The sequence below is a fragment of the Parasteatoda tepidariorum genome, chromosome 2 (genome assembly GCF_043381705.1).
Source record: "Parasteatoda tepidariorum isolate YZ-2023 chromosome 2, CAS_Ptep_4.0, whole genome shotgun sequence".
Classification (NCBI taxonomy): Eukaryota; Metazoa; Arthropoda; class Arachnida; order Araneae; family Theridiidae; genus Parasteatoda; species Parasteatoda tepidariorum.
Genome location: NC_092205.1, coordinates 5,919,128 through 5,931,570, shown reverse-complemented (window position 1 = coordinate 5,931,570; position 12,443 = coordinate 5,919,128). Strand labels below are relative to the sequence as shown.

At 33.9% G+C, this 12,443-nt stretch overlaps 1 protein-coding gene across 1 annotated transcript in view; it reads right to left on the bottom strand.

The window, feature by feature from the left end:
* The window catches only part of LOC107442211 (Related to Sod), a 75,492-nt gene that overhangs the window by 9,578 nt on the left and 53,471 nt on the right, over positions 1 to 12,443 (bottom strand). The window contains exons 5-8 of the mRNA XM_043056129.2: positions 10,517 to 10,902; positions 3,264 to 3,615; positions 1,834 to 2,359; positions 197 to 583 (exon numbers count right to left, since the gene is read on the bottom strand). Of these exons, the coding sequence (XP_042912063.1) occupies positions 197 to 583; positions 1,834 to 2,359; positions 3,264 to 3,615; positions 10,517 to 10,902 (1,651 nt within the window). The remainder of the gene's footprint in view (positions 1 to 196; positions 584 to 1,833; positions 2,360 to 3,263; positions 3,616 to 10,516; positions 10,903 to 12,443) is intronic.

Genomic DNA, 12,443 nt, shown 5'->3' with positions numbered 1-12,443 from the left:
TGACTTTAAGCTCGGTCAACAGTTGAAATAGCCACGTCACAAAAGCAAAATTTGACTAATTATCCATTAGTATAGTTCAAGCAGTAGTATATGAAAATCCTATTTATAGATTAAAAGCTATTCAGTGTGTAAATAAATTTTTTAAGTGAAACAAACACTATCTGAAAGCTTTGATTTCAACCTAGATGATACTTACCAGCCTAATATAGCCTTCAACGAAAATCCCTGTTCTGTCAAAAGATGCCAAGCCAATGACTTCTCGTATCCCATCCGATTTATAATCTGGTTGAATAGTACCACACGTCCACTGAAAGTTTCTAGCTCGCTTGTGGACTACAACTGATCTGCCAATGACACTATATGGACCATGGAGAGGCAGATTGTTGTCCTTAAACTCAGGCAGTCTGTATGAATCTTGGTTGTCAAGGCTACCATGCTTGCCACTCAGATCGCCAACTTCGTATTCATCGTTGGAACCTATGCCAGGTGCAAAACTCAAAGAGGTATTCACTCCAAATGGGTTGTAATTTCCTAGCACAGAGTCACTAGTACAAGGAAATTCTCTGTCTATGGGTACCCAGACCTACAGCAAAAAGAAAAATCATAGCAAATGCTTTTAAAAATGTATATATAGGTAGCAAGAGGAAGATCTCAAAAGTTTCATGCCGTTGCCGAATGTTGGAAGTACCACCCTTTTGAAACAGATATTATTCGGGGCCACAATTGAAGAAAACCACAACGCTAGGGAAATCCATCGAAATTTTAGCGAATAAGCCGAAATCAAATAAATTCAAAATCAGTTTGGTTACCTGACGAAACTTGGAGGTGTTTCTGCAACAATCGAACCGGTTTCGATGTTTTCAGTCTTGTCTTCGTCGAAAGTGATTCGTAAAATATCAGACGTGCTTTTATTTTACTTTTTTTCCACTTAATAATAGACCCCTAGTGTATACTTTTTGATTTCATTTTTGTCAAGGTTTTCTAAAAATATGTACATAGTTAACAGAGATGATTATGCTCCGGAAAAAATCCGGATTTCGGGATTTTTCGCTAATTGTGATCCGGAAATCTAATGTCCAGATGTTTCTAGAAATCATCGATCGCATTTAAATATTGAAATTCGTGAATTAGAAATTAGAATTAAATTAGAAATATTAGAACTAGAATTTATACTTGGCATCTCCTTCATTTGTAAGTATTTTTTCTGGTAGAATAATAAATGCGATTAGACATAAAAGTAAACTTATACATAATTATTCATTTTAATTATGCTGCTTATAATTTATTTAGAATTTCATGTTTTGAAAATATCAATGATTTAAATTATAAAGACATTATTTTTTTGAAATGCGTCATTAATGATTTTACTCAAGAAATTTTCAGGATTTTCGAGTTGGGCGCACAACCAACCCCTGAGTTACGGCAGTGATTACGGAAAATCCAGTATTAAAACAGTGGCATTTGGTAAAGGAAGATATTTTATTACTATTAATTTTCACATATCGATATTAGCCTTAAAAACGGTTGCTATTTAATATTAAACTTACAGTTTCAACTTTTTTTTTAAACTTAAGAAAAAAAGTTTAGACATTAATCAGGGTTCGCTTATGCTCTCATGTAACGTAAGAGGTATACATCAATGAGATTTTACTTTCATCTTTAAAAAATGAAACTATAATTACACTGATTAATAGAATCAGGCCATTTAAAGATCGACACAGACTTTATTACCTTTCCTTCTTTAAATTTAGAGTAACAATTTATCGATAAATCAATAATAAAGGTAAACATTTGTAAAATTGTTTTTTCAGCATGATTTTAAACAAAGCTTACCTTGTGTATGTCATAGTTTCCAGCCAAGCTAGCCAGTCCACCCAACTCAACTTTGCCTTCTGTCACATCAAATCCAGATTCTTGCGAAAACTGTACCAAACCGGACACATTGGACTCAATCGCAGGTCCACTTATCCACCACCGGACTGAAGCCTTCACTGGATGTCTAATGCGTATCCCCGTACATGCGAGCCTATCTCCTCTGTGAGGTGGAGCAGTATCATCGTGGATTACGAGACTTTTCCCCACAATTTTGTCAGGGCCAGAGAGGGGCAGCTGGACATCCGTGTAAAAGACTTTGTTCCTTGTTTCTCTCTGATTCGCTTTCTTGGCGGAAATGTTAATGCGCGATCCTTTTCCAGTTAGATCACCTGCTGCGCAACGTAGAGGATTATCTAGATTACAGTACCGCTCGTACTGTCTTCCAGCCCCTACAGAGAATGGATTGAACTGATCGCCGGTACTTTCACATCTTTTTGTCCAGTTATAGAAGTCTCGCCCAGGCTCGAAGTCGTGTACATCCCACCTGCAATCAGAACAACGAACTGTGAAACAATTTGCAACGCTTAATTTTTCTTGCTATAAAATTCCTTCGTTAAAATAATCGAACTCAAATATCAAACTTGCTATTTTTTTAAATACTATATAAAAGTTTATTCCTGTACGTTTCTCTAATGAAGTAAAGTCTTAATTGCATAATAATAATTCTTAATTAAGCAATCCTGCAACACTCCTTAAGTAAGGAGTGATTGGGGTTACAGCTCCACGATTTCGTGAACCATGGCAAAAAGACGGCAGTGTGGTCAAAGCTGAAGGCCAATGAAGCTAGTAAGCTTTGATCTGAGGCTGTGCCGACTTCTAGCCATTATCGAGTATCACTTTACAATTTAAATTTTTCGAATTAAAATTAAACAAAATAGCAAATGAAATTTAATTTCCTTGCAGTTGTATTTTAAATAAATTCAAGAATGGATAAACATGCAATAAAAAAGACTTCTCTCAAATTCAGAAACTGCATGAGAAATATAGCAAGTGCATTGCAATGGCAAGTAACTCTATAGAAAATTAGTGAACAAATCGAACTTGTGTTCAACATCTCCTAGTAGAGAGAAGGCCTTCGCACGGATCACTTTAGTAGTCCGAAGGCGTAAACGTAAATAGCGCGGTGGGTAGGAAATATCAAAGATGGACATTCAGAATACTAAGGATCAGATTCCTCGTTTCTGGTAACCCATTCGCTCTTCTAGGATATGTTGGTTCAATGCGCAAAATTTGGGCGACAAACAACTACCCTTATGTAAAGCTTCGACATTTTTTTTTATGTAAGAAAAAATTCGAATATATTTCTAGATTTGCTTAGTTAAACCATACATCATTAGACAAAAAGTACAAAGCTTAGAAAAATTAGAGAGGCGAATCGAATAACTTACCTGTGCTCCATTGTGTCATTTAGACTTCCATCTATGTAGTAGAATTCGCCAAAAACTGTTGTGTCACTGTAAGGATTATTAAGAGCTTGTCTGAAGACCACTTCACCGGCAATAGGGAAAACAAAAGTGGCCACGGCCATCCTTGTTGGTTCAGGATATCCTATATTTGCGCAGATCCAGGGTTCACCATCAGATTTTGTTATGACGATGGACCGCCCAATGATGCTGTTCGTTCCAAAGAGTGGCATGTTGAAATCGACGTGGATACCTAAATGTAAATTCATCAAAGGACTGACGTCGAGCAAACCGAATTTTCCGCTTAAATCTCCGACAGGATATTGATCTCCGGTACCTGTTCAAAAAGAATCAACATATGACTATAACAGAAAAATTGTTTCATTTCATTGATATTGGTTTAATTATTTGTTAAGTTTAATACAACATACTGGGTGGCCATAATTAAAGAAGAGCTGTCTAAAATCCGATGGCAAGAAAACTGTTCAGCAAAACTGTAAAAATTTGAATTTTAAACTAATCATACCAAAAGGATTTGTTTTTCAAAAGATGAAAAAAATAACTTTTTGCCACTATGGTCCAAAATTGCGCTGTAAGGTCATTTTTGGCATATAATGGGGAAAAAAAGCTTAAAGCTTCATTTCACTGATATTGGTTTAGCTATTTGTGAAGTTTAATTCAACATACTGGGGGGGTAAAGGTAAACATTTGNGGGGGGGGGGGGGCGTAGTTAAAACAGAGGTATTCAGAGCCCGAGAAAAAAAATAATAAAAAATAAAAAGTACTGCTATACAAAACTCAGACAAATTCGAAGTTTAAATTATTTATATCATGAGGATTTGTTTTTTGAAAGAAAAAAAAAAGGGTTTTATCACCATGGTCTAAAATTGCAATTTAAGGCCAATTTTGACGTGAAACACACGTACACACAATTTCATTTTAAGACCCTCTAGCTATTAGCATCGCATTTATATTCACGATTATATTTTTTAAACAATTTATCCAACCTTTAACGATATATCAGTACAATAGCTTAAGGAACATAGACTTAAAAAAAATTAAAATACGCATGAAAAAGGATGCAAATTTTATTTACGAATCGGTTTCTTCTTTTTTTCTTCGATGCTCCTCACGCTATTTTATTTACATATTTTGCTTTGGATATATTAATACAATATTAGAAAGCACTATTTTTGCGGATATAATCGTGTGAGCTGGTGACAAGATTGTATCTTTTCGCATTTTTTTAAAATTTAAATTTTTTTTGACATTTTTTCCTTTTAAATCTTTCTTTTTTCCTTTTTTAATTTTTTTCCCTTGTCTTCTTAGAATTTTTCTTATTTTATGGGTTTTATGTACTTGCTGCTCATGCGCGGTAATAAAACTTAATAGTCTTAAATTTTTAATTTTTCTCTCAAGGCAACAGAGGGGTATTTTATCCTTTATAAAATGTTTCACATGCATATTTCCCTCATAAATTTAAAACAAAAAAGATATTCACCCCTGAAAAATCTCATTAAAAAGTTTTTTTTATTAAGAATTAAAAATAATATCAAAAAATACTTTTAAAAAAAAGTAAAAAAATAATTTAGAAAAAAAAATTGCAATTTATGAACACAAGCGCGAGGTCTAAGGCAGCTGCCTCGTCCGCCCTAGTACATATATTATAAGTTCTAATGATTAAAGACTTAATTTCGAAACTTTATTATTTTTAGCGCATATTTTTTTCTAGTGCAATTATTCAAAAATAACAAACGATTCAATTAATAATAATTCTATGAAACGATTCGAAATTGTTCGTTAGCTAGCCTCGTATTCTTAAGAAAGACATTTTACGACTTCATCCAAGAAATTTAACACAAAAACTTTAAAAAAAATCATCCTTTTAAAAGAATGAAAAACATTCACAGAATGAAACACTCTATAATTGAACCATTTAGATAACTATTTCTTATTGAAAAATAAACAAACGGCACACATTTACTCAACCAAACAAACCAAGTCAAGGGCTAAAAAAAAAAAAAGACTCTGTCAATGAAATTATTTCAATGAACAAAAAACCAGATTCTTGAAAAAGAAAACCATTGAAAACCTTTAGAACTAAAATTAGTAGAATTAGAGTTTAAATAACCAATTCACTCGCGAGTAATTGTTTTTCTTTTGCCCATAAATATATTTTCAGATTTTTCACCTGCCTAAATAATCTAGAAATACGACGTAATCAACCTATATAATTAATCACCAAGAAAGGAAATTTAAAAAGTTTACAATTTTATGTACTTATTTTCAATACAAAATGTTTTGGTGAAATAATAGGGTACATAGACATAACTTATTCTCATAAATTAACTAATAAAGTAAAATAATTACTTTACAAGAAAAATAATTATTTGTATATATTTTTTAAATTAATCGATCTATTTAGAAATATTTTTATAGGTTTGTATATCAAGGTTAGTATGGATAAAGAGAATCTAGACTACAGCTTATGTCATTTAATGGACCAAGTCATTTAATAATTTCCGTTGCTATAACGCCCGTTCGTCTCATTTCCTTTTTTTAAAAATTTCTTTTTATTTNTACGGTTAAATAAATGAATCAGTGAAGTGGAATTTCAATTTAAAAATAAATAACTAAAAGTTTTAAACCTATATATTGTAGTACGATAGTATATTGTATTGGCTGATTATGAATGAACGTATCAGTGAATCAGCATATAAATAAAGGAACAAATAAGTGAAACAGCGTACGGTTAAGTAAATGAATCAGTGAAGTGGAATTTCAATTTAAAAATAAATAACTAAAAGTTTTAAACCTATATATTGTAGTACGATAGTCGGGAAGAGCAAGTTTTGCAATAGATATTTTTCTTTGAGGAAGATTTTTCTTTTTCATGCAATGTTAAAGAAGGTTAAAAAAACTAAACTCAGTGGAGCGACAGCCCATAGAGGGCCAAGGCCTACTGCACTCACCTTGGGCTCTGGGGTGCAGGAACAGTCCTGTTTGGTGGTCAGCCAAACGCAAAATCCCCAGTGTTTAGTTCCCAAGCATGCTTGGTACTCATTTATCGACCCACTGAAGGCTGAGTCAACCTTGCCCGGCCCGAGGATGGAACCCAGTAACTGTGGCACGGGACTGTGAGGCGCTACCACTCAGCCACCGGGCGTCTAAAGAAGGTTAATTTGACTTAAATAATCTTCCACAACATAAAGTTGGAACCAAGGCTTAACTCCGTGATAGGACACGTCTACTACGGAACGAACATTTCGAATATTATTAAAGCCACTCATTGAAGCTGAAAAAATTATTAAGAGTAGATAAACAAAACAAAAAATAATTGATAAAAAAGCATATCTATTTTTACATTGAAGAGCATGCCTAACACCAACTAAATACACCATACTCTTTACCGACACTTTGATTTTAGAACTATTTTTATATTCTCTGTAAACAGGTGTCTCAAGGCTATATAATTTCCCAACTCTTCACACTTTCTCCCTCTCCGTTACCATAGTTTTAACAAATCTTACTTTTTTCCAACCTAACTTCGTACTAAAACGTACTTCTTTCTTTCCTTTTTTTCCTTCCAGAGGCGGATACGTACCTAGGTTAGTAAAACCCTTACCCGTATAATCCGCATCTGGTCACTATTTCAGCCAACCTCAACCCAGGGAACGTGCTTGAACTAAAACGTAATTCTATGGGGAAAAAGTAATATTTTTTGAAACCATGGCAACAGGCATTGGAAAAGTGTGAAGAGAAGGGAAATCGTGTAATTTTGAGACGCCTATTACTTTTACACGAGCTTCAGGGAAGCTCGTGTAAAAGTAGCTTCACACTAGCTTGCGGAATTCGTATCGACCAGCCATCGCTGGGATTCGAACACGGTTCAGCTCGTTGGGAGGTGAACGTTCTTTAGCCACCACAGATCTTTATGAGGCTTTTTTCTGGAACCCCCATAAATACTAAAAAATGAAATGCGTGAAGAAGAAATGACAGCCACGATTAGAGACAATCATTCTAAATATAACCGAGAAGAATTTAGATTGAGTGTGGAGGACATCTCCTAAACAAGAAATAGAGAGAGGTTATCGAAACCTCCATCTTTTTTTTTTTTAAAACAGTTGGGTAGTTTTCACTGAACTTGAACGAGTTCAATCAAGCGTAGAAAGAAAGAAGACAATAAACGGTGTAGGAAAAGAGAGTCAAGGTAAATTAATTAACTGTTTTTCCTTTCATAAATACCTTTAATTAATTTTTTGAAAAATTTCACATAAAGAAAACACCACTAAAAATTAAATTAAACTTATTTTCAAAAAAAATTTAATTATAAAAAAGTTAATGTGATTTGCATAAGTGCGTGAAGTCGACTCTCAAAAGATTTAACTGGTATGTAACAGAAAATTAAATAATTGTTTTATTACAACTTGGATATTGCAAGAGCCGAAGGAAATTCTCAAATTTGAAGTACTCATAAAAGTTTTCGAAATTAAAAGACCAGTTGGAAGAGTAGATTGACATACTAGCCAGCTGCGCCACTTTTCAAACCGAAAGTTTACAAAATTAACCTAAAGACCTTAGTGCAATAATCTTCAAATAATTCTTACAATTTCAATTTTTAGTAGAAAATTTCGCTGACAAGCAAAATACATTTTTATTCTTAAAAAGTTCGAAGTAATTATTTAGATTTATTTTTGATCCTTTCTAAAAAATGGGATGGAAATTTTAAAGTCAAACGATGCTATGGTGCTGTTACACCAATTATTGGTGTCAGAGCTTGCCTTTGTCAAGCAATAGCACGTATATATTACACGATACTCAAATTATGGCTCGAGCGTTGCGTGAGGAAGTAGTACACCACGTAATGAGGCATTGGGATGAGTTTTCCATTTTATCTCAGCCCCGCAGTGAACTGATCGTAAAGACACTGTTCCCAGTACCATATCAAAGTCAAGCATCACTGGTTGTGGTTAGTAAGCGGATGGCTGATCAGTCTGCGTAGAGGCCGAGGGTGCGAGGTATCGTTACTCGTTAAACTGTTCAACCGTCGAGTGCTCGGCTTCGCTCGCAGCTTACCAAAGCAGAGGAGCTATCCTTTCTGCAGAGGATCGATATTGTAATGGCATGTCTTCGGATCGATGTTCCCCATTGTGCAGCTCTAGTGTGACGTAAATAAAATACCTACCTACAATCTTATCTCACGACAGAGATGGAAATACTTCTGCTGTCTACTATGGTGAAATATCCCGAACTCATAGTTACGATGGTTTATGTCATTTAATAGTTGCTGGACAAATTTTAAATTAATACTACCGAACTTTGACAGTATAGCTGACTTCTCTTCAAAATAGTTAAAACGGAGATAAAAGTACATCTACATGGGTAAAGAGTCGGGTAACAGCTAGACAAGGCGGTGAAAAATAATGAGTTGATATATTGTTTAAAACTAATTAAGGTGTTTGGATTGGAGATGAGGTTGAAGAATTAGAATAGTTAAATGCGGTTGCTTTGGGCATTCGACTTGGTTACCATTAAAGATTACACGCGTTGTACTAGACGATTTTGAAAGGTGATCAAGCTGGTCGCCGAAAGTGACTAGAAATGACAATAATAAAAACTAACGTAGCTTGATGCAGTTAACAAGATTTTTACGCTGTGTAATAAAGTTTAGTTTAATGGAAACTTTGCAAAGGAAATAACCTTCTCTGTTGCTACTATCAGGACACTTTTAAGCTACTTCTCGTAACGCTTTACCACGTTAAGATTAAGCAACTCAAGATAGAGAAACTAGAATTTCTGTATCTAGAGAAAGAAATTAAAGATTAGATACAGAAACTATTACAAAAAAATGAGTATTTTCAAATAGTCACTAAAATTCAGCTAATAATCTAATATATATAATTCTCTTACGTGGCTCCCAAATTTTGGCTGTATTTCTTTTCCGCCGGGAGCAACGTTTGCTTTGTTTTGTTTACATTACAAAGCAAGAATCTTTCTTTTAAGAATTCTATACTAATAATGAATATTTACGCAACAAAAAACGAAAAGTTCGCGAAATCTGTAGAATTTTTTACTGAAGAAATTCAAATTACCGAATGAAATTCAAAGGGGATTTTAATAATCGTTCCCAGCCTCTCAGCTGTTTCATTAGAAAATCAAACAGGTTTTGCGTCACTAATTTCGTCTTCTTCTTTCTTAATTATTAATAATTTGCCTCCGATAATGATTAAATTTTTGGTCTTTTTTTAACTATGATTCTAAAAATGATGTCTTGGGATATTCATCCACTTTTAGATGCACGTGGATAATTTATTTTTAAATTTTTTTCCGCACATGCGCTGTATAAAGCAACTACTTCAATTACCCTTATCAGGCGCAGTTTTTATTATTATTTTTTTAATTTTAAAGCAATAATTTCGTTATCAGTTTAAAATTGATTCTAACGCTTTGTTTAATTTTTTTTCAATATTTAAGCTATAGCAAAAGTGGCACTAGACCTAGTATATATTTCGGACATTTACCAAAGGTCTAGTCTAGGTCTGGTATACTAGGTCTGGTCAAGTGCCATTGCCCGGTATACATTTGCCCGGCATACTCTACACTGATGTTTTTTTACGGTTCAGTGCCACTGCCCGGTATACATTTGCCCGGTATACCCTACACTGATGTTTTTTTAAGGTCAAGTGCCATTGCCCGGTATATATTTGCCCGATACTCCAAACACTGATGTTTGTTCTAATTTATCGTCAATAAGTATTAAAATATCGAATAAATGTAATTATATCCACGAATAAATTAATATCAAATCGTACGTAATAAATATTTCGGACATTCACCAAAGCGACTAATTAATTTGTCGACATTCACCGGTGAAAGTCAACAACCACCGATTTCGGTCATTCACAGTAACATGCACATCATTTACATAATAACCTCATCAGGACGATTATTTCATACTTTGCCTAAATAGCATCCTGCATTTCAAAAAATTAAAATAATTGGTTTTGTTGGCGATAATCTCGTAAGGCGATAAAGAATCATGCATAGTACAGGTAAGGAAGATGTTAACCTCGAAGGAAAAGTGGATGAATAACCCAAGGAACCTCTAAAAATACATATAAAAGGCAGTATTACGGAATATTACATAAACCACACATACTACATAGAAAACACTATCTACTATATAAGTTTTGATACGAAAACTAGTTAAATAACAGCAATCAAAATGAAAGTCTAACCTTCTCCTGGGTCAGGGCCATCTTCTATAGGTAACTCGTATGGATTATATGTTCCACCAACATATTTTGTGCCACAATAATTCTCTCCAGCTTTGGTTCTCTGTGGTATGGGAAACTCGTGTATCCTAAACGCAGATCCTCGTCCTCTGAGATTGTGGAGCTGTATGGTGACCACTGTAGGTTGCGTTCTGTAGCTCTGGCTCAACAGTATATGGCCCTTCACAAAATCGGAACTGATGTATGCTTTGACTTCTTTGGGCTTTACAGGGACTAGAGGGGCGCAGGCCATGATTCTAAAAGGATTGCCGCTCTCGTACAAAACCAGATAAAGCGAACGTAAACCACTTCCTACAGCAGATAAAGGGAGATTGGTGTCCACGTAGAATCTGAAAAAAAAAAGCGTGACTAAGTAAATTTTCAACGAAGACTTCATGACATAAAGTTAATTTGATATGTTTGTTTTAAAGATCAGTTCAGTACACGAGTTATTAGTCTATAACGAGTTAATTTTAGATTTTTGAATTCTCATGTTTTCCTTGAGAGCAATAACAGTTCCCATGAATATGGAAAATATTATCTTAATACTAAAATTAAATCATTCTAAAATACATTTTTAAAAAAATTTATATTTTAAATTATTTTACTTTATTTTAAGAGATGTCTTATTCCATCACCTACTGCAAGATTCTACATACGGTAGGTTATATCTAGCCATAGCACTTCAAAGCTATAGCAAGATAATCTAATAATGAAAAATGCACGCATAGCTAGAAATCGAAAAATATTGAGTTTTCTAGTTAGATTCTAATCTTTTAGTCAAAAATAAGGTATTAAAACAAAAAAGAAAATATCAAAAGGAAACGATTTTTTTTTATTTATTTATTTACTAGTTGTACCCTGAACGCGTGGCATTGCCTGTAGTCTGAATTGTATTTAAAGGAAACTACGTTTATCGAAATGAAAATTATTTACATAATTTTAATGTGGCTTTCTCTTCATATGTTAGGAAGATAAAAAAATTTGACAATTTCTCTTTCGTTATAAATATGTTTATTCAAGTACTTATGAGTACACAATTTTTGTTTTCCTGTTTAGAATTTATACAAATTTATACAAATAATTAGAAAGTCTTCCGACACGTGAGCACAGACCATACAGAGCTGTTCAAACGAGAAGCAAATATGTTCCAAATTTAGTTCACATACTTGCAATGACCGTCCTTGTACTTTATTAATGGTCATGGCAAAGGCGAGACTTCATCTATCAACCGCTATATATCTAGATATATAGCGGTTACCGTTAGATATCTTCCATATATCTAGATATTATCTTGAAGCGGCAATAAACGATAAAATTTGAATGACATATCTGTATCAATGGGATGCGTGGCAACAGAACATCTTCTCCTTTAAATTTTCCATTTAGAAATTTTGCTTAGAGGATGTTGGTCACCATCCCTTCCACTGGAAGCCGGGTACCGCTTCAAAATTTTGGTGGATTGATGTTTTAGAGAAGAATGATTAGTAATCCAATTTTCAAAGTTAAAATGTTCGGTGACATGCTATACAAAGTGAATTCAGAAGTTCAATTGAATAGTTGACAACCTCGTTCTGATCCATTACAATATCGATAGACTGACGTGTTCTTGTATTACCTGGAATTTAGTTCAGAATGCAGATATTGATGTTGTGACGTAACTACTACTACGAAAATTAAACATCAATTCACTAACAATTCACACAAGCAAACAATTTTATCAAAGAATGCATGGTCGAAAACAAAACGCAAAACCTCTAGGGGGCGTCAAAGTTTATGTTCTTATATGAGGCAAAAACACACAAAGAACGATGAAGTTAAGTTATAAAAGCAAATTTAATGGCATGTGATTACAATAAGTGTTCAAAACAGTGGCCGGCAGCGGCTATGC